The sequence below is a fragment of the Hyperoodon ampullatus genome, assembly GCF_949752795.1.
Source record: "Hyperoodon ampullatus genome assembly, chromosome: 6".
Classification (NCBI taxonomy): domain Eukaryota; kingdom Metazoa; phylum Chordata; class Mammalia; order Artiodactyla; family Ziphiidae; genus Hyperoodon; species Hyperoodon ampullatus.
The window spans coordinates 112,742,624-112,765,010 of record NC_136919.1 but is presented as its reverse complement, the minus strand read 5'-3'; the positions used below and the strand labels follow the sequence as shown (position 1 = coordinate 112,765,010).

At 43.7% G+C, this 22,387-nt stretch overlaps 1 protein-coding gene across 1 annotated transcript; it reads right to left on the bottom strand.

The window, feature by feature from the left end:
• Positions 1–16,986, bottom strand: NPM2 (nucleophosmin/nucleoplasmin 2). Its single transcript, XM_079705980.1, has 9 exons — positions 16,376–16,986; positions 15,935–16,015; positions 15,693–15,778; positions 15,418–15,543; positions 2,804–2,897; positions 1,840–2,012; positions 1,636–1,670; positions 341–374; positions 1–228 (listed from the first exon to the last, which is right to left on the bottom strand). The coding sequence occupies exons 2-9, from the start codon at positions 15,990–15,992 to the stop codon at positions 184–186; spliced, it is 651 nt and encodes a 216-aa protein (XP_079562106.1). The 5' UTR covers positions 15,993–16,015; positions 16,376–16,986; the 3' UTR covers positions 1–183.
• Between the last annotated feature and the right edge of the window lie 5,401 nt (positions 16,987–22,387).

Below are 22,387 nucleotides of genomic sequence, written 5' to 3'. Positions count from 1 at the left end.
TCGTAGCAAAGCAAACTTTATTGTGGGTCTGAGGTCGGGGCTCTTCCCTCCAGGTCCTGCTGCAACCGAGAGTTGGGGTGAGGGGCTCTTGTGTCACCCCCAACACGTCCATCACATTCAGACTCAGCACGGTGGTCTCACGGGCCCTCCCTCCGTCACTGCGGCCAGGCCACGCCTGGCTCCTCATTTCTTGAATCCTGGCTTTTTAGGTCTGGGTGTGGTTTTGGCCTGTGAGAGAAGGGGTTGCTCCAGTGTCCCACCCGCCCCCCCCATCCTGGCACCTTCCCAGAGAACATCCCTCCCCCCCCAGGAGGACCAGCCCCTTCTTATCAGTACTCACCTTTCCCACAGGGCTCCTGTCTTTAGGATGGTATCTGGAACGGGGTGGGGGTGGGCAAGGAGTGGGGATATGGGAAAGAGAGAGCTCAGTCTGATGCCAGTGGCCCTGGGCCCTCCGACTAGTGCCCAGGCTGCAGAGCTGGGCCCTGGGCACTTCCGGGAAGCAGGGGGCTGTGACCTGGAGAGGTTTGCCTCTCCACCTGTCGCCTGCCAGGGACCACTCTGACTCTTCTTTTATTTTTTTAATTTTTAAATTAAAATTATTTATTTATTTATCGGCCGCACCACGCGGCATGCGGGATCTTAGTTCGCTGACCAGGGATTGAACACGTGCCCCCTGCACGTGGAAGCGCAGTCTTAACCACTGGACTGCCAGGGAAGTCCCTGACTCTCTCTTTTTAAACAAGATGTTTTTTCTTCTTAAGCGTCTATCTGCTTTCCTTTATTTGTGTATAAGACACAAATGTTTCTTATCATAAAAGTAATGTTAACCACATTTCACAAAATATAGCAAATAGAGAATAAATTGCCTATACTTTTCTTTACCTCCTACTAATATTAACATTTTGTTTCCTTTCAGAACTTTTTTGATTGTGAAATAAAATGAAAATAATTTGGGACTTCCCTGGTGGTCCAGTGGTTAAGAATCCACCTTCCAATGCAGGGGACGTGATCCCTGGTCGGGGAACTAAGATCCCACGTGCTGTGGGCTAAGTAAGCCCGTGCGCGGCAACTACTGAGCACACGGGCCACACCTAGAGAGCCTGCGCACCTCAACGAAGATCCCAACCGAGATCCCGCGTGCCGCAGCTAAGACCCGATGCAGCCAAAAATTAAATAAATAAATATTAAAATGAAAATAATTTCATATCCTGCTCTTTGAATTCTAGAAACACTTTCCAGTTTGCTGTATTCTTCATGGGCATTATGTCACATGCCATTGAGAAGACGTGACATAGTTTAAGCAACTGGTATATTGATGGACATTTACAATGCTTCCACTTTATACTATTATTTGAATAATGCAGTGATAAGTTTCTTAGTGCATATATTTCCCTCATATCTTGGATGGGATTCTTTGGAAGGAACTGCCATAAGTGGGAGGAAGTCAGAAGATAAGAACTGTTAAATGCTTTTCAAAAAGACTGTGCCAACCGACAGACAGTGGCAGCACACCTGTGCACCTGTGTCTCCGTGTACCACACACCTGAACACACACATGTGCATCATCCTCTTCCAAGCACGATGTACCTCAACTAAAAGATTTTGGCTAATTTAATAGATAGAAAGAGTTACCTCACTGCCACCTCCTCTTTTTCCACCTTCTTTTTCTGGAAACCAAACACAAGCATTATTGGGAGTTCTGGCAAGGCCCAGGGGAAGAGCAGACTCCCGCCGGGCACCTGGCAGGTGTTGCCCCGGGCCTCGGCGCACTCAACTGGGGAGACCTGGTCCAGGTTTCTGAGGAGCCTTTGCCGGGGGGGGGCGTCCCTCCCTCACCTTGGCAACGCTTGTGTGCTTCTGGGGTGCCAGCCTCTTGACTTGTTTGACAGGGGTCTCCTTCTCCAGGGACACATCTATGTCTTCGTCATCATCATCTTCTTCCTCTTCCTCCTCTTCTTCCTCCTCCTCCAGGTCCTCCTCCTCCCCCTCCTCTTCCTCCCAGGATTGGTCTAAAGTGTCAGCGATGGTGTGGGAGGGAGGCAGGGCCTCTGAGCCCGAGGGTCTCTGCCAGGCTCCCCTTCCCAGATCTACCTGCCCAAAGTGCGGCTGGCGGGGCGGGGGATGGGGGCGGTGAGGGCTGAGGCCGCGGCAGGAGGGCAGGGGAAGTGGTAAGCTGCAGCTCTGGCCGGGCCGGAGGGGGATGCACACTGGGAAGGAGAGTGCGAGGGGAAGGAGGGAGAGGGTGGGGACACAGCAGCCGAGGAGCTCAGGCCTCATCCTGAGGCAGGCGGAACCTGCCCGGGGTTTGGAGCAGGAGAGAACCCTGATGGAAGAGGCACCACTGGACAGAGAAGAAGGCAGTTAAAGGGCCGTCAAAAGAGTCAAAAGCACGGCGACTTGCCAGGGTCCATGTTACTGCCACAGCTACATACTTCATAGCAGGTAACGTTTTGAGTGTGCTCTGGTACGAGGCGTTATGTTAAGTGCTTTTTCTGAGTATGCCATTTATTCCTCACAACTAGGAGGAATACACTTGAAGATGGAACCAAGTATAACCCCACCCCCGAGTTATGGCTGGAGAGCTGCAGCCCACAGAGGACGTGGCAGAGAGGTAAAGGAGAACTGGGGCTGGGACGCGTGCCCATGGCCTTCTGGTCCAGGCTGCTGGTGATTCTGTTGCCTTGGGGGATCTTCTCTAATAATTCAAGAATCCCTCAAGTGTTTGAGTACCTGTTATGTCCTTGGCCCTGTGCTGAGCACTGTACCGGCAGACCTTTCTTGGGTCCAAGCTTGGACTTACCATAACATTCCTGGCCACAGAGGAACACGGGTCCAGAGCCAGCCCGGAGCTGGAACGTGACAGGAGGAGAAAGCTCCAATCCCGCCAGGACGACCTGCAGGGGTAGGGGGTAGGGGGTCGGGGCAGGAGTAGAGAGGACAGGCTACTCGGGCCTGGTACCTGGCTGGGGGTGGGGGGTGGGGGCTGGCCTCAGGCAGAAATACTCAGTTTATTCCCTCCCCTCAACTACACATGCTTCAGGGCTTCCCTGGACCTCTCTGCACTCTCAGCCCCCTGGACCTTCCTGCTGAGGTGGACTCTGTTGGAGAAGAACATGGATCTGATAATCTCATTCCTGCCAAGATCACAGATGGTCTTCCAAGCTGAAGTGCAGCCGTTAAATAGTCTGATAGCTATGGACTGAACTGTGTCCCCTCAAATTCTTACATTGAAGCCCCTAACCTCCAATGTGCTGGTATCTGGGGATGGAGCCTTTGGGACTGTAACTAGGGTTAGTTGAGGTCACGAAGGTGGGGCCCTTGTGATGGGATTCGTGCCCTTAGAAGACGAGACCAGACAGTTTGCTTTCTCTCTAGGCCATGTGAGGACACAAAAAGAAGGTAGCCATCTGCAAGCCAGGAGGAGGGCCCTTACCAAAACCCGACCATGCTGGCACCCTGATATCAGACTTCTAGCCTCCAGAACTGTGAGGAAGAAATGTCTGTTGTTTAAACCACTCACTCCATGGTATTTTGTTATGTCAGCCCAAGCTGACTAAGGCATTGATCACATGAGAAAAGCAGATGCAAAGTTGTATTACAGTCTTCCTATTGTCTTATAAGTAATGTGTGAATATTCAATATTCATAGGAGTAAAGTTAGAAATATATTACAGTGCTAACCATAATTTTCAGTGGACAGTACCCCATTTATTTTCTTTACACTTTTCCAAACTTTGCAAATTTTCTAGAGTAACAATGATGATACTTAAATTTCTTGAGTTCTTACCATGTGCCAGGCCCCATGCTACACATTTTACCTGCTTTATCTCATTTAAATCTTCACAAGAAGTCCACAAAGGAGGTGTTGTTATTTTACAGAGGAGGAAACTGAGGCTTAGAGAGATTAACTTAGAGTTTCTGGTTCAAAGAGGAAGCAGATAAGTGAAAACTGATCACAAACACCTATAAATGCTGGATAAAATGTAATTCAATGTTTTTACTGATTGGTTGAATGCTAAGACAGAAAGAAGTGTCCCTGTGCATCAGAAAGAAGAGCAGCCTGTGCAGAGGCTTATGCCACAGCTGAAGGGAGGACGTCCTTGAAAACAGCAAGGACTTTGGGTTGTGACACTCATGTGGACAGGAGACAAACCCTTGGGGAGGGGACCTTCAAAGGGCTACATCTCAGTAAAAAACCCCACGGTGAGGGTTGAGGAGAAGGGACTGAAGAACCCTAAGCCATCTAACTAGAAAGGACCCACCATCAAAGGAGGGAAACACGAACATGAGGGTGAGATGAGAGTCTCCTGTGAGAAGCTAACAGCTGTGGTTGTATCTCTCACTTACAGCAAATCTGAATTTACTCGGTGGGCAGTGCCAAGCCAAGAGATCTGTATAAAATCCCAGGCTTGCGATATTCCTGGGGCAAATGGCAGATGCAAACACAAAACCGGTCTCTAGGGACACTCTGAATTCTTTTCACACAGAATTCTTTCACAAAACAGAACCAAACCAAACTGGAAGAGGAGCCCACCACCTAAAACTACAAAGACACAAGAAACAACCCTGCTAGAGTCTGGCAGCAGAACGAAACAAAATGTACAACCAGGAACCTGAAATAAGAGAATAACAACCGGGCTGCCCTGGTGGCGCAGTGGTTGAGAGTCCGCCTGCCAATGCAGGGTACACGGGTTCGTGCCCCGGTCCGTGAAGATCCCACATGCCGCAGGGCGGCTGGGCTCATGAGCCATGGCCGCTGAGCCTGCGCGTCCGGAGCCTGTGCTCCGCAACGGCAGAGGCCACAACAGTGAGCGGCCCGCGTACCGCAAAAAAAAAAAAAAAAAAGAGAATAACCACCTAAACCACATGAAATGTTTGATGAAGATCAAATAAATATAAAGTAGGAATCAAAATAATAACGAGGTATTACAAAAAATAAAAAGAACCAAAGGCAGCTTCTAGACATCTAAAACATTAGCATTGAAGTAAAGTGAACAAATGGTTAAAAAGCAGTGAAGCAGCTGAAGGAAGAATCAGTAAATTGGAGAAGTGCTGGGAAGAAATTACCCAGTATGAAGCACAGAGAGAAATGAACAAACTATGAGAGAGAAGCTGGACGTGGAGGACAGGTGAGAAGGTCCAACATGCATCCAATCAGAGGTAGGGACTGGAGAGAATGGAGTCAGGGTTCCAAGTGGTAACGACCAAGAGTTCTCCAGAAATGATCCAAGACAGATCCTCATATGCAGGAAACCTCAGCCCTGAACAGATAAATAAAAATAAATCCACACCTGAACATACTATGGTGAAATGACAGATGAGAACAAAGAGATGAGCTTAAAATCAACTAGAGAGGCCAGATTTCCAAAAAAGGAACAATAACCAGGCAGACTGAGGATTTCAACAGCAACATCAGGAATCAGAAAGAGGTCAGGAATCAGACCTCTTACCTAGAAGAATATACACAGACAAACTGTCGTGAAGGAATGAGGGTAAAAGAAAGATATTTCTGAGCAAAGCCCAAGTAAGTTTACTACTCCCAGGTCTACAAAAGGATGTTCAAGAAGATGGCAATTAAATTGAGAAGTAGGTGCAAGAAGCAGTGATGAGCAAAAAAATTGGTAAAAATAAATAAATAAATAAATAAATAAATAAAGACCTAAGGAAACATTGCCGTAAAATAAAACAACACTAGTCATGACTAGTGTTGAGCTGGTTTAAAACAAGTTGGAGCTAAAATGCTACATGATGAGAATACGTATGTTAAAATGAAAGTAATTAGAATCCCCTGGTTTGGGAGGAAGAAAACATTAATTTTCGACTTTGATCATGCATGATTGTTAAAAAATTAAGGAGAACAAATAAAGATTAGAATGAGATTCTACAGCTTCTAAACCAGTAGAAGAGAAAAGGGGAAAAGAAACTTTAATCAATCTAATAAAAGACAGGAGAACTAGAAAAAAGAAACAAAAAAATTTAAAAGGCAAGGAAAATAGAAGCACAAAGTACATGCTACAAGTAAATCCAAGTATATTAGCAAGTCACAATCAATATAAACAGACTATACTGGCTGGATTGATTAAAACAAGGTCTAGCTACATACTGCTCATAAGAAACCTTATAAGGACAGAGAAATGCAGGAGTAAAGAGATGGAAATATACATACCAGGTGCAGCAGAGGCTTCCAGTTGCTTATCCAATAGCCGTTCTTTCCTTGCATAATGACAGCACCCTGATGCTACTGAAATACTATACCCAGCCAAAAACTGCATTCTTCAGTTTCCTTTGCAGTTGTGACTATGTTACTAATTTCTGGATCAATGAGCTATAAGCAGAATTTGGAAGGTGGTACTTGTGGGAAGACTCCTTAAAAGGTGGACAGAGAACTGAGAGAAGTCCCTGTGGTCTTCCCTTGCTGCTTCTTTCTTATTACATTAATTGTAGAAGTGAGGGCTGGAGCTGCAGCAGCCTTCCTGGACTGTAAGGTGATCTTGAGGATGGTAGGTCTGCACTAAAGACAGGAGAAAGATACGAGGAGACTTGGTCTTTGGTGACCATGGAGTCATCTCATCAGCTCTGGACTGCCCATCTCTGGACTTCTATGCAAGACAGAAATAAATCTTAAGCCCCTGTTACGGCAGCCACACATGACTAAAATGAAAATGAAGCTAGTTGTACTATCTGGTGAGTGATGTTGATAATGGGGGAGGCTATGTATGTGTAGGGGTAGGTGGTATATGGGAAATCTCTGTAACTTCCTCTCGATCTTATTGTAAGCCTAAAACTGCTCTTAAAAAATAAAGTCCCTAAAAAATGAAGCTAGTAGTGTTTGTTAGGATTAGGTTTGGTAATAAGTGACAGAAAACTCCATAACAGTGGCTTACACAGGTAGAAACTCACTTCGTCGTCACATAAACTAAGTCCACACATAAGCTGTGGGTATACCACTCCTCAATCACCAGGAATCCAGGCTCTTTGTACCGTGTTGCTCTACCATTCTCAATACACGGCTCCACCTCGCCCAGGATGGCTGCTCTTGTTCTAGTCATCACAACTACACTCCAGGAAGGGACAAAAAAGTGGTCACATGATTTCTCTTTAAGGACACTTTGCAGATGTTGTAGATCCCACTTCTGCTTACATCGCATTGGCCAGAACTTCATGGTTATGCCAAACTTAGAGGGAATATAGTTTTTATTCTCAGTAGCCTTGTGACCAGCTAAAAGTCGTGAATCCATTGCTAAAGAATAAAGGAATAATGGAGATTGAAGGACATCTGGGAAACAAATTAATATCAGATGATATGGCTTTAATTCAATAAGTATTTTATGGATAAAGAAGGTCACCACATAATAAAAAAATTAGACAAGGAAGATATTTACAATTATACAAGGAAAGTAAAAATTTTACAAGAAAGCTAAACCTGTAAATTATATACATCAACAACACAGTCTGAACATACATAAAACTATAGCCACAGTAATCAAGACAGTGTGATTTTAGAGGGATAGACACATAGATTGACAGAACAGAAGACCTAGAAATAGACACACACAAATACTTGCAACTGATTTTTGACAAAGGTGCAAACTCAATTAAATGGAGGAAGCTTTTTCAACAAATGGAGCTGGAGCAATTGGACGTCCATAGGCAAAGAAATGAACCTTCACCTAAACCTCATAGCTTATACAACAGTGAACTCAAAATGGATCATGGACTTAAGTGTAAAACATAAAACTATACGACTTTTGGACAAAAAACATAGAAAACCTTCATGATCTCAGACTAGGCAATGTGTTCTTAGACTTAACATTGAAAGTCATAAAAGGAAGAACACAATGGACCTCATCAAAATTAAAAACTTTTGTGCCATAGAAGCTCATGTGAAGAGGATGACAGGACAAGTTATAAACTGGGGAGAAAATATTTGCAAGCCATATTTTGACAAAGGACTAGTGTCTAGAATATATAAAAAATTAAAAAAATTCAACAGTAACAAAACAATCCAATTAGAAAATGAGCAAAAGACATGAACATTTAACTGAACATACATATGGCAAAAACCGCACGAAAAGACGTTCAACATCATTAGCCATCACGAAAATGCAAACTAAAAGCACAATGAGACATCACTACACACACATTAGAATGGCTAAAATAAAAGAGACAGTGACAACATGAAATGTTGATGAGGATGCAAAGCAACTTGATCACTTATGCATCGCTGATAGAAGTGCAAAATGGTACAGCCACTTTAGAAAACAGAAAATGAGTAAGGATATGGAAGACTTGAACAAAACCATCAACCAACTTGATACAATTGACATTTATAGAGCAATACACCCAACCATGGGAGAACACACATTCTTCAAGGGTGAATGAAATAGTCACCAAGACAGAACATATTATGGGCCATAAAGCAAGTCACAACACTGTTTAGACTGAAATCATATAAAGCATATTTTCAGACCATAATGAAATTAAAATAGAAATCAATTAAAGAAAGAATTAGATAATCTCTATTTGGAAATTAAAAAGCAAACATACTTCTAAGTACTGCAGGGACTGAAGAATAAAACCAGAAAATAATTTGAACTGAATGAAAGTGAATATAGTACTTATCAGAATTTGTGGGATGAAGCTAGAAAGATGCTTAGAAGGAAATCATAGCATGAAATGCTTATATCTGAAAAAGGTCTAAAAAATCAATAATATAAGATTATGCCTTAAGAAACTAGAAAAAGATCAGACTGAAACCAAACTAAACAGAAGGGAGGAATAAAGAACAGCTCAATTAAATACAAAAGTGGAAAAACAATAGAGAAAGACTGATGAAACCAAAACTTGGTTCTTGAGAAAGATTGATACAACCGTTAAACCTCTAGCCAGACTGGACCCGGTAAAAAGGAGAGAAGACACAAATTACCAACATCAGGAACAAAAGAGCAAACTTTAATACAGGAAAGGATTAGGGAATGATAGGAAAAACTTTATGCCAGAAAAGTTGACAATTTAGATGAAACAGAAAAATTCCTTAAAAAACACAAACATAAAGCTCTCTAAACAAAATAAGCCAAATAGTCTTATATCCATTAAATAAATTTAACTTGTAGTTAACCAGATTGCTTCACAGGTGAACTCTACCAAAACATTTAAGAAAAAGACAAAACAAAAGAAATTTACATGAATTCTTCCAGAAAATAGAAGAGAACATCTTCCTTTTCATTTTATGAGGCCCAGAATTAGCTTATGCTAAAGTCAGACAAAAACATGACAAGAAAACCATAGACCAATGTTGCTTATAACACAGACAAAAATATCCTTAATAAAATAGTAGCAAATGGAATCCAGCAATATATAAAAAGGTAATACATTATAATTGAATGGGGCTTATACCAAGAATGCACAGTGGGTTTAAAATTTGAAAAAAATCAATGAATGTAATTTGTCACATAACAAAATAAAGGAGAAAAAAATCACCTCACTATATGCAGAAAAGAATTCTTTGACAAAATTCAACACCCACTCATGATAAAATATCTCAGCAAACTAGGAATAGAAGGGAACATCCTCAAACTTAATATAGGACATCTACAAAAATCCTGCATCTGTCTTAATGGTAAAAGACTAAATACTTTCCCTCTGGTAAAAGGCAAGGATAGTCCTGCTCTTACAACTTTTACTCAACATTGTACTTGATGTCCTAGTCAGTGAAGTAAGCCAAGAAAAAGAAACGCAAGGCATACAGATAGAAAATTAAGATGTTAAACTGACTTTATTCACAGATGACATGAATAAATACATAGCAAATTCTGTGGAATCAACGGAAAGCTGCTAGGACTAATATGCAAATTTAGCAAGGTTAGATAATACAAAAACCAATTATATAACTATATACTAGTACTGAATAATGATAAAATAAAGTTTTAAAATAGCATTTCTGTACCTTATCCCATATAAAAAAATTAACTGAAAATGGCTTATAGACTTATATATAAGAACTAAAACTTTAAAACTAGTAGAAGAAGACACAGGAGTAAATCTTCATGACCTTGTGTTAGGCAATTGTTTCTAAGATTCAACACCAGAAGCAGAAGCAACAAAAGAAAACACATATAAACTGGACTATAAGAAAACAAAAAACTTTGTGCTGCAAATGATATCATGCAAATAAGCTGATAAGAGGCTTGTATGTAAAATAAAGAACTCATACAAGTCAATAGTAAAAAGACAAATATTAAAATACATCAGACTCAAACACAGTCTTACAAAATGAGTAAAGATTTAAACAGAAAATTCTCCAGGAATTCCCTGGCAGTCCCGTGGTTAGAACTCCATGCTTTCACTGCCAAGGGTGCGGGTTCAATCCCTGGTCAGAGAACTAAGATCCTGCAAGCCACGCAGCCAAAAAAGAAAAAACAAAAAGAAAGAAAGAAAATTCTCCAAAAAAGATATACAAATAGCCAATAAGCACATAAAGAGATGCTCAACATCATTAGTCATCAGGGAAACGCAAATCAAGACCACAGTGAGCTACCACTTCATACCCACTAAGATGACTAATCAAAACCAAAGATAAAAATAAGTGTTGGTGAGGATGTGGAGAAATTGGAATACCCAAACATTGCTGGTGAGATTGTAAAATGGTGTGACCACTTTGGAAAACAATATGGCAGTTCCTCAAAATGTTATATATATGAAGCTACCATATGACCCAGCAATTGCACTTCCAGGTATACGCTCAAGAGAAATAAAAACTTATGTTCAGGACTTCCCTGGTGGAGCAGTGGTTAAGAATCCGCCTGCCAATGCAGGGGACATGGGTTCAAGCCCTGGTCTGGGAAAATCCCACATGCCACAGAGCGACTAAGCCCATGAGCCACAACTACTGAGCCTGCATTCTAGAGCCCGTGAGCCACAACTACTGAAGCCCACATGCCTAGAGCCCATGCTCCACAACAAGAGAAGCCACCGCAATGAGAAGCCCGCGCACCGCAACGAAGAGTAGCCCCCACTCGCTGCAACTAGAGAAAGCCTGCATGCAGCAACGAAGACCCAACACAGCCATAAATAAATAAATAAATAAAATATTTTAAAAAACTTATGTTCATACAAAAATTTGTACATTAATGTTAATAACAGCATTCCTAATAGCCAAGTGGTAGAAACAATCCAAATGTCCACCAACGGAACAGATAAACAAAATATGGTATATCAATACAATGGAATATTATTTGTCAATAAAAAGGAGTCAAGTACTGATACATGCAACAACATGGATAAACCTTAAAAACATTATGCTAAGTGAAAGAAAGCAGTCACAAAAGGCCATACAGTTTATGATTCCATTTATATGATTTGCCAGAATAGGCAAATCTATAGACATAAAGTAAATTAGTGGTTGCCTAAGGCTGGGGGTAAGTGAATGTGGGAAATGGGAAGTGACCCCTGGTAGGTATGGAGTTTCTTTTTGGGTTGATGAAAATGTTCTAAACTTAGACTGTGATGTTGCACAACTCTGAATTTACTAAAAATCACTGAATTATATACTCTAATGAGTGAAGCTTATGGTATGTGAATTTTCTTCCAATAAATATGCTAATCTCATTTTTAATAGCGCCCCAAATCATGAAATATGTAGGGGTAAACTTTACAAAGTACGTAGGGGCCCAGGACCCTGAAAACTACAAAACATTCCTGGGAAAAGCTAAAGATGTAAACAAATGGAGAAATAGATCATGTTCAATTATCGATGACTCAGAATTGTCAAGATGGCAATTCCCCCCAAAGTAATCTATAGATTCAATACAATCTCAATCAAAATCCCACTAGACCGATTTTTTAAAGAATGCTGATTCTGAAACTTATATGGAAATGCTAAGGACCTAGAGTTGTCAACCCAATTTTGGAAAAGAATAACAAAATTGGAGGACTCACACGATCTAATTTTAAGACTTACTATAAAAGCACAATAATCAAATTAGTCTGGTATGGAATGAGGGTAAACATAAATCAATGAAACAGAATAGTGTATAGACATATATGCATACACATATGGTCAACCAATTTTTGGCAAATGCCAAGGTAATTGTATCACTGGAAGAGCAGTCTTTTCAAAGAAAGGTACTGGAGCACTGGATATCAATTTGGAAAAAAATATCCTTCTATCCTCACTTCATACCATACAAGAAACTTATCTTGAAATGGATCATAGACTTAAATATAAGAGCTAAAACAATAGCATTTCTAGAAGAAAGCATAAAAGAAAACCTTTGTGACCTTAGTTTAGGCAATGATTTCTTAGGACACCAAAAGGATGAACCATAAGAGAAAAAAATGTTAAGTTGAACTTTATCAAAATTAAAAACTTGTGCTCTTCAAAAAACATTATTACAAAAATGAAAAGGCAAGCCACACATTAGGAGAAAATATTTGTAATAAAGGACTTATATCCAAAATATATTAAAAAAACTCCTACAAGTCAATAAGAATAACTCAATTATTTAAAAATGGGCAGTAAAATAGATAGCTAGTGGGAAGCTGCCGCATAGCACAGGTAGATCAGCTCGGTGGTTTGTGACCACCTAGAGGGGTGGGATAGGGAGGGTGGGAGGGAGGGAGACGCAAGAGGGAAGAGATATGGGAACATATGTATATGTATAACTGATTCACTTTGTTATAAAGCAGAAACTAACACACCATTGCAAAGCAATTATACTCCAATAAAGATGTTAAAAAATGGGCAAAACATCTAAATAGGTATTTTGCAGAAGAAGATATACAAAAGATCAAAAACCAAATAAGAAGATGGTTAATATCACCAACCCTCAAGGAAAAATAAAAACCACAATGAGGTGCCACCGTATATGTACTGGATTGGCTAAAATTAAGAAGACTGACAATGCCGAGTGTTGGTGAGGATGTGCACCAACTGGAATTCTCATAGATTGCTGGTAGAAATGCAGAATGGTAGAGCAATTTGGAAAATAGTTTAGCGGTTTTTTTTTTTTGGCGGTACGCGGGCCTCTCACTGCTGTGGCCTCTCCTGTTGCGGAGCACAGGCTCCGGATGCGCAGGCTCAGCGGCCATGGCTCATGGGCCCAGCTGCTCCGTGGCATGTGGGATCTCCCCGGACTGGGGCACGAACCTGTGTCCCCTGCATCGGCAGGCGGACTCTCAACCACTGCGCCACCTGGGAAGCCCTAGTTTAGCAGTTTTGTATAAAGTTTAACATATGCTTACTATGTAATCCAGCAATATCACTCCTAGGTATTTACCTAAGAGAAATGAAAAGACGTCTATACAAATACACTCAAACATTCCTAGCAGCTTTATTGACAATAGTCCAAAAACTGGAAACTACCCAAAATGTCCATATGTCCATTAACAGGTGAATGAACAAATTTTATATAAATTGTAGAGTGGCATATTATTCAGATATAAAAAAGGAGCATATTACCGTTTTATCAACAACAGGGATAAATCTCAAAAGCATTACGCTAAGTGAAAAAAGCCAGCACAAGAGACTACATATTGTATGGTTCCATTTAAATGAAATTATAGAAAAGGCGAAACTATAGTGACAGAAAGTAGATCAATGGTTGCCAGAGGCAGTGGTAGGTGGAAGGAACTCACTGCATGACGCATGAGGAACTGGGGGCAGGGCGGTGGAAATTCTCTACCTTGATGTTGGTGGCTACTGCACAATTTGTCAAAGGCATCGAGCTGCACACTTAACACTAGTGAATCTTACTGTATATAAATTATATCTCAATACAGCTAATAAAAAAACTGACTCAAAGAAATAGAAACATCTGAGAAGATCTAAACCTGTTAAATAAATCACAATAGTTTAAAAATCAAACCAGTCCCACACAGTTCATTCACTTATTTACTCACTCCTTCATTATATATTGAGTTCCTACGACATACCAGACACAGTATAGGAGCTGTATGGATAATGCAGCAAAGCAGGCAAAATCCTTGCTCTCTTGGAGTCTATATCCTGGTTGGGGGGAAAAGACAATGCACAAATGAAACCTGATGTCAGTAATGGGTCCTATGGGGGAAAAAGTGATCATGGGTGGGGTAGAAATGGGGATGCTGTTTGTGGCCAGGGAAGACCCTTCAATGAGATGACATTTGAACAAAGACCAGATTGAAGTCAGGGGCAAGTGTGTCCCTGGCATGGGGAAGAGGAAATACAAAGACTCCAGGAGGGGGTATGTTTGGAATTTTCAGGATACAGTCAAGGAAGCCCATGTGGTTTAAGCAGGGTCAGGGTGGGGAGAGTAGCAAAGGATGAGGTCAGAGAGCTTGCTGAGGGCCAGGACATAAAGGATCTCGAATCTCATTCTAAATGAAATGCGAAGCCATTGAGCACATTGAGTGTTCTAGCAGAGAATCAACAGAATTTGACCTTTGCTTAAAAGGATCTTTCTGGCAGCTGTGTATGGAATGGACCAGAGGCCAGGAAACCTTTTCTGTAAAGGGCATGTAAAATGTATGGTCTCAGGCTTCCCTGGTGGTGCAGTGGTTAGGAATCCGCCTGCCAGTGTAGGGGACACGGGTTTGAGCCCTGGTCCGGGAGGATCCCACATGCCGCGGAGCAACTAAGCCCATGTGCTGCAACTACTGAACCTGTGCTCTAGAGCCCGCGAGCCACAACTACTGAAGCCCGCGCGCCTAGAGGACATGCTCCGCAGCAAGAGAAGCCACTGCAATGAGAAGCCCGTGCACTGCAACGAAGAGTAGCCCCCGCTTGCCGCAACTAGAGAGAGCCCGCGCACAGCAACGAAGACCCAACGCAGCCAAAAATAAATAAATAAATAAATCAGGAATGAAACGAGGACATCTACCATTATCATTTTATCCAATATTATACTGGAGGTCCTAGCCAGTGTACCTGGATTTAAAAGAAAAAAACAACAACAACACAAAGACTGCCATTACTCACAAAGAAGATCTGCATAGAAAACTCAAAATAAATGATTAGAGTGAGACTTTCTGGATACACAAGCAGTATGTAAATCATCAACACTGTCTGGTCTCCAACAGTAAACAGTTGAAAAATGTGATTTGGAGAGAGGTTATTTAACTTGCCCAAAGTCACACGGCTAGTAAAGCGTCGACTAGGAGGGAGTTCCCTGGCGGTTCAGTGGTTAGGACTCAGCCGGCCCCCTCCCCACCACCAAAAAAAAAAAAAAAAAGAATTGTGGACTAGGATGGAAAGGGGGCTCCCTGCCTCCTGGGTCCAAGCTTTTAGTCCTGGGCTATATGCCTCTCTAGCACTGGCTGTACTTGTGCAGGAGCCTGTACCCCACCTTTGGGTCCGTCCCCACGCAGCGGGTGAGGCCTGAGCAGGGCCTCCTAGGGCTGGAGCCAGGGTGTCCTAGGCCCACAGGGAAAGGCTCACCATGGGGAGAACGGAGGCCCGAAGAGAGGCCAGGGTGATGGGCTTCCTCCTTCTGTCGTCCTGGCTTGCTGGGGGCAGGATCTCCACGAGGTTCATCTCCTCTTTGGCTTTCTCCCCCAGGCAAATCTGAGAGGGGTGGAACACGAGCCAGAGGGCGGAGGAGGCAAACCCTGCTCCAGCTGCGGGCACCGGACAATCCCACCTGCTCCTCTGTGGTGTCCAAGTCCCTCCCTGCTCCGTCTTTCCTCCCCTCCTTGGGGCCGGGGGGTACCCACCGTACTGAGCAACAGCGTACAGTCCTGCTTCCCCACCTTCTGGGGTCTGAAGGTCCAAGTCGGCTTCTCCTGGCTCAGCTCACAGCCTGCGAAGGGAGACGGAGGGCGGAAGGCGTGGCGTGGGGCGGGCCGGCTCCAGGGAGGCGCGCCTCTCTGCCTCCAGCTCTAACCCCCACCCCCGCCCCCGGTGACGCACCCCCAGGCCCCCGGGTGCTCCGAGAACAGCCTGGAGCCTCACTCACCCCAGAGCAAGGTCAGTGTCGCCTTTTCGCAGGTGCTGCTAGTGCGGCTGCGATTCATGATGCGGGGCGGGGGTCGAGCAGCTGCGAGGAAGGGCGCGTTACAACCCCCGGCCGACAAGGCAGCCCACACCCGAGCTGGGGACACCCCGGCCGAGCGCTCCGCCAAAGGACGGTGCTTAGATCGCCCAGAGCGGGAGAGGTGGGCGAGCGGCCCGGCTGCCCCGCCGGCCCTCCCAGCACCCCGGGGGTGCAGGGCCGGGCAGCCGCGGGCAAGGCGGCTCGGTGCCCGGTCTCACGTCCACTGGGCCCCGGGGCCCGGCCCTCTCGCAACCCCTCCTCCACCTCACCGTCGCTACTCCGCGGGCGAGGCTCACGCCATAGGCTCCTCCTCGGATCGCTTCCCTCTTGGGCTCCCTCCCTCCGGCCTCATCCCGGCCTCACCTGAGGGCCGGCCGCCCACAGCGGGCGGTTATGAAGCCTGGGAAGGGGCCACGGGAGGTGTCTCATCAGCCCCATTCCGTTCTTCCACTCTTTTCTCCTGTTCGCTCCTCAGAAGCACCTGGAGAGCTCGTTAAAACACAAAGCGCTAGGCCTCACCCACCTCCATCGTCTCCCACGGGGAGGTGTGGGTGGGACCCAGAGAATTAGCATTTCTAATAGGTGCCCAGGTGAGGCGGACGCTGCTGGTCCAGGACCGCACCGTGAGAACCACGGTCCTGGCCAATAGGGGCTGACTGAGGCCTGCTGCCGGAGCCCGCCCAGCGCCCAGCGTGGAGACGCTTTGCTACCAGGTAGGAAGCGCAGCCTTGTCGGCCCTTCGGGCTCATTGCCTTTCTTCTTCTTCTTCTTTTTTTTTTTGCGGTACGCGAGCCTCTCACTGTTGTGGCCTCTCCCGTTGCGGAGCACAGGCTCTGGACGCGCAGGCTCAGCGGCCATGGCTCACGGGCCCAGCCGCTCCGCGGCATGTGGGATCTTCCCGTACCGGGGCACGAACCCGTGTCCCCTGCATTGGCAGGCGGCCTCGCAACCACTGCGCCACCAGGGAAGCCCTGCCTTTCTTCTTTCTTCGTGTCCTTTCCCTACCCTCGAAGTGTGGGCCTTTTCCCAGGCCCAGAGGGCCTGACCCTCAGGGCTGTGGTCCTCGGAGAGGAAGAGCGCTGTTTCCAGAAGGATGACTTCTCCCAAGGCTAGGAAGGGGTGGAATACACCACGGGGCGCTGCGAGTGACCTTACGAGGGCCAGTCATTTCACAAACAGCAGTTCACACAGCACAGTGATGCCCTTAAATGTTTGTTTGGGTGGGGGGTAGTGAAGAGGCGGAAGGTTTTCAGCTGACCACCAACCTCAAGTAACACCTCTGTTTGGGAGACAGAAATAACCAGGAATCTCTCTCATTGCATTCGTATCCATCATTCCCATCCTGGAAACTTCTCACCTGCATATAAGGTTCACTGATTTTCAACAAAGGTGTCAAGGGAAAGGATAGTCTTTTCCAAAAATGGTGCTGGAGGAACTGGATTTATCTTTCTGCAACCCTGATTGGAGCTTCTGCTGTGCAGGAATCAGTTTTTTTTTTTCCTTTTTAAAATACCAACTTTATTGAGCAATAATTCAGATACAAAAACGTACCAGTTTAAAGTGTATAATTTGAATTTTGACAGATGTATACACCATGTGGCCATCACCACAGCCAAGTTACAATTTCTGTTACTCCCCCAAATTTTCTCGTTTCCCTTTGCAGTCAATATCTTCCCCTTACTGTCTACTTGGCATCAGACACTTACCTGTTTTCTGACACTGTAGATTAGTACAGACTGTTCTAGAAGTTCATATAAGTAGAATCATACAGGGTCTTTTGGTGTGCCCTCTTTTGCTGAGCAGAATGTGTTTGAGATTTATTTATCTCAATTGTTGTTGTATCAGTAGTTTGTTTGTATTGTTGTTGTATCAGTAGTTTGTTTCTGTTTATTGTTGAGTAGTACTCCACAACTTGTATATCCAGATACCTGCTAGTCAGTTTTATGTGTCAGCTTGGCTAGGCTATTGCACCCAGTTATTCAATCAAACTGAGGGTGTGGCTGACACCTTCTATTTGGCAGTTGCTATTGAAGGTATTTTGTAGATGTGATTAACATCTACAATCAGTTGCCTTTATGTAAAGATTACCTTCAATACCATGGGTGGGTCTGATCCAATCAGTTGAAAGGCCTTAAGAGCAGAACTGAAGTTTCCCTGAATATGTTTTGCCTGTGGTCTGCAGCTTCAGTTCCTGCCAGAGAGCTTCCAGACTGCTCTTCCTGACAACCTGTCCTACCGACCTCAGACTTGCCTAGCCACCTCTCATGATTGCATTAGCCAATTCCTTGTGCTACAGGTATCCAACACCTGTTGATGGATATTTGGGTGGTTTCCAGTTGTGGACTATTATGAATAAAAATGCTATGAACATTTGAGAGCAAGTCTTTGCGTGGATATATGTTTTAGTTTTTCTAGGATAAATACCTAGGAGTGGAATTGCTGGATCATTTGGTGTGCATTAAACTTTATGTGAAACTGTAAAACTATTAAAAAAATTCCTGTACCAGTTTGCATTTCTACCAGAAATGTATGAAAATTCCAGTTACTCTACATCTTTGTCAGCACTTGGCATTGTCAGTCTTCTTAATTTTAGCCGTTCTAGCGGATGTATATAGTGACATGTGGTTTTTATTTATCTTTTTTGATGACAAATGATGTTGAGTATTTTTTCAAATGTTTACTGGTCATTTGTGTATCTTCTTTTGCAAAAATACCTGTTCAAATATTTTGTTCATTTTAAAATTCAGTTATTCTTATTGAATTGTGGTTCTTTATATATATATTTGGATGCCTGTTCTGTGTCAAGTATACATATTCCAAAGATTTTTCACTCCCGTCTATGGCTTGTCTTTTCATTAAAAAAAATGGTATCATTTGGAGTGGAGAAATTTAAAAATTTGATGAAGTCAAATACTTCTTTCTTTTATGCCTTATGCTTTTGGTATTTTAAGAAATCTTTGCTTAACCCATTAAAATTTTTCCTGTTTCCTTCTAGAAGCCTTGTAGTTTTAGCTTTTACTTTTACAACTGTGATCCATTTGAAGTTAATTTTTGTGCATAGTGTCTGGTAAGGGTCGAGGTTCCTTTTTTTCCTCCTAAGTGGTTGTCTAATTTCTCTAGCACCATTTTTGGAAAAGACTATTCTTTCTTTATTGAACTACCTTGGCATTTTTGTCAGAAATCAATTAACCATATATGTTGGTCTATTTCTGGATTTTATTCTGTTACATTGGTCTGTCTACCCTAGTGCTGATACCACACTGTCTTGACTACTGTAGCATTATAGTAAATCTTGAAATCAGGTAGTTGAGTCCTCCAACTCTGTTCTTGTATTTCAAAACTGTTTTGGCTCGTCCAGATTCTTTGCATTTTCATATAAATTTTAGAATCAGCTTGCCAGTTTCTAAAAAAAAAAAAAGCCTTCTGGGATTTTTACTGGGATCCTGTTGCATGCATAGTTCAATTTGGGGAGAATTGTCATCCTGATTTTGAGACATCCAAATGCATGAACACGTTGTAATCTCTTCATTTATTTAGATCTTTAATTTTCTCAGCGATGTTTTACAGATTTTAGTGTTCAGATCCAGCACATCTCTTGTTAAATTTATTCCTATGTATTTCATGTTTTCAGATGCTATAGAAAATAGTATATACTTCAAAATTTCATGCCTTAATAGTTTATTTTTAGTATATAGAAATACAGTTGGTTTTCATATACTGACCTTGTACTCTGATTTTGCTAAATTCATTTATTAGTTCCAGTAGCTTTTTTGTACCCCAAATCACGACATCTGTGAATAAAGACAGTTTTACTTCTTCCTTTTTGATCTCTGTGCCTTTTATTTGTATATTTATTTATTTTTGTGCCTATTTGCTCTAGTTAGGAACTCAGGTACAATGTTGAATAGAAGTGGTAACAGTGGGCGTCCTTTCCTTGTTTTCCATCTTAGGGGAAACATTCAGTCTTTCGCCTTTAAGTATGTTGTTGGTGGTAGGTTTTTCATGGATGTCTTTTTAAGAATGTTTCTTTCTAATCCTAGTTTGCTGAGAATTTTTTAAAATCATGAATGAGTATTGAATTTTGCCATATGCTTTTTCCTTATCTATTGCAAGGACCAGCTTTTTTGCCTTTGTTTATATGGTGAATTACAGTTACTGATTTTTTGAATGTTTTAAACCAACCTGGCATTTCTAGGATCAATCCCACTTGGTCATGATGTATTATGTTTTTATATATATTCCTGGATTTGATTTGTTTACATTTTGTTAAGTATTTTTGCATTCACGTTCATGAGGACATCAGCCTGAATTTTTTTTTTTCCTTCTATAATGTCTTTGGCTTTGGTATCAGGGAGTCCTTGTTTCATAAAATGATTGGGAGTGTTCCCTCTTCTATTTTCTGATTTTTTGTTGAACTCCAGGTGCTCTGCTTGCAAAAGCAGAAGCATACTACAGTTGAATCATACTACAATCCACTTTCCTGTACCCTCCCAAAGTCCTGTTGATTCCACCCCTCGACCCCAGTATTGCCCAGCTCTCTCTCCACAGCCCTCGTCTTGGTTCAAATCTTTATTAATCACTAGTTGGTGAGTTAAAGATTGGTCACTAGGCTGCTTTCAAACTTAATGGCTTTTAAGATCAAATCCCAACCTCTTGTGCCCCACCCTTCATCCAGACACGTAGAGGACCGCACTCTCCCTCCGGTCATGCTGTTTTTGCAGCTCCTAAAACGGTACAAGATGTTTCATGCCTCAGGGTTTTTGCGCTGCTTGAGTGTTCTTCCCTGTCTTCTTCCGATTAGCTCGTTCCTGCGTTAACGCTCCTCTTGGTGGCTCCTCAGTTATCCCAGAGCAAACAGCGCGCAATGATCAACCTTTTCAGCTTGTTTGCCCACTGAGTTCTTCCCATCCAGGGATCAAGTCCTTGAACAGAGCCTCTGTGACTATCACCATGGATACCCCCACCGGGCACACGGCCCAACTCTGGCCTTGCCCAAGAACGCCCCGGCAACCACAGAGGACAACAGCCTTCCTTGCAGCTGCCGCCACGGCCGGCCGGCGCGGGAAGAAGTCATGACTGCGCCTGCGCACAGCGGCGGAAGTGGGGTGAGCGTCGACGCAGGAGAGGGCGCGCCTGGGAGAGGGCCTGTGTGCGCAGGCGCGGCGGGAACGGAAGGAACGCGGCGGGAACGGAAGGAACGCTCCGAAACACCTCCGGGGCGCGGAGGCTCGTCAGGAAGTTGTGCCGGGTTGAGGGTGAGTTCCTTCTCTTTCTTTCACAGGGCGTGCGGCTGGTGTCAGAGGTTTCTGCGCTTTTCCTTTTGGTAGAGGCCTGTGGTAACGATGTGAATTTAACCCACTCAACGCAGGCAGCCCGGGGCTCGCTCTGCAGGGGCTTCACCCAAATGAAGGTGCGGTTACTCTCCAACTCCCACTTCCCATCTTCTGCAGACTCTCTCACGCCCCAGATACACATCCTTTCATTCATTATGGTCTTTTCCGTGTGGCCCCGGCTCCTAAGGAGCACATTTTGGTTGCTGGGACGAGGAGGGAGTGGGGTTAGCAGTAACTCAGATAAACCCGTGAGACTTAGGGACAGTAGGGGGAGACTTCACAGAGTAAGTGGGACTCTACTTTGGGTTTGAAAAGGTGAGCAAAGGGCAAGAAAGTTTAGACCGAGAGGAGAGGGCCCTGCAGACGGGGTTAGAGGCACGAGGTAGGATGTGGAGGAAGAGTGGCAGCGGCGTAGTTGGGTGGAAGCGTTCTCCTGCACCCAGATCGGCTGGTAGTTTATGACTTGTTTGCTTTGTGACATGTCCCAGACTGCAAGGTATTAAAGGGTGGGGAACTGGTTTCCTGGTAAATAGAAATGATGATGGCCTGTTATATACTTAAACTGAAAAGTAGTTTCATTTCCACTAATTTTCCAGGTGAACTTAATTCAGCCTTGAGGAGGCTTTACTTTCACTGCAGTGTCATCAGTCTTTGGGGGTGTGGTGTGGGTTCTGACGTGGAAGGTACTGCTCTTCCCTTTGCCCACCCTTTCACTACTATCAGACGCTGAAGAGCGGCCCCTCCGAGCTTTACATAAGGCCAAATCCATTGTCCAGTTAATCAGTTTTTATCCTGGGTTTGGTTGTCCTCCAGACCTTGAATCCAGATATGCATGGACTTGCTTAATTTGTTATCCGATAGCAGGGGTTAGGAGATTCCCCACTTGTCACTCTTCATTCTTTTGTAACCCGATAATGGGATGGTTTGGGCCATACAGGCGATGCTGTTACGCTTAACATTGATTATGAGTTGTCTGTCTTATGATTGTCAAGCATAATTTAAAGTATGTGTACGGTGCTTGTATAAGTATTGTTCACTACAC

Excerpts from the sequence above, each read along its gene's own strand:
- NPM2 (XM_079705980.1), bottom strand. The coding sequence starts at position 15,992 with ATGAATCGCAGCCGCACTAGCAGCACCTGCGAAAAGGCGACACTGACC. Across the intron at positions 15,779-15,934 it reads GACACTGACCTTGCTCTGGG|GCTGTGAGCTGAGCCAGGAG; the intron begins GTGAGTGAGGCT and ends CTCCCTTCGCAG. Across the intron at positions 2,013-2,803 it reads CTGTGGCCAGGAATGTTATG|ACCAATCCTGGGAGGAAGAG; the intron begins GTAAGTCCAAGC and ends CTGACACTTTAG.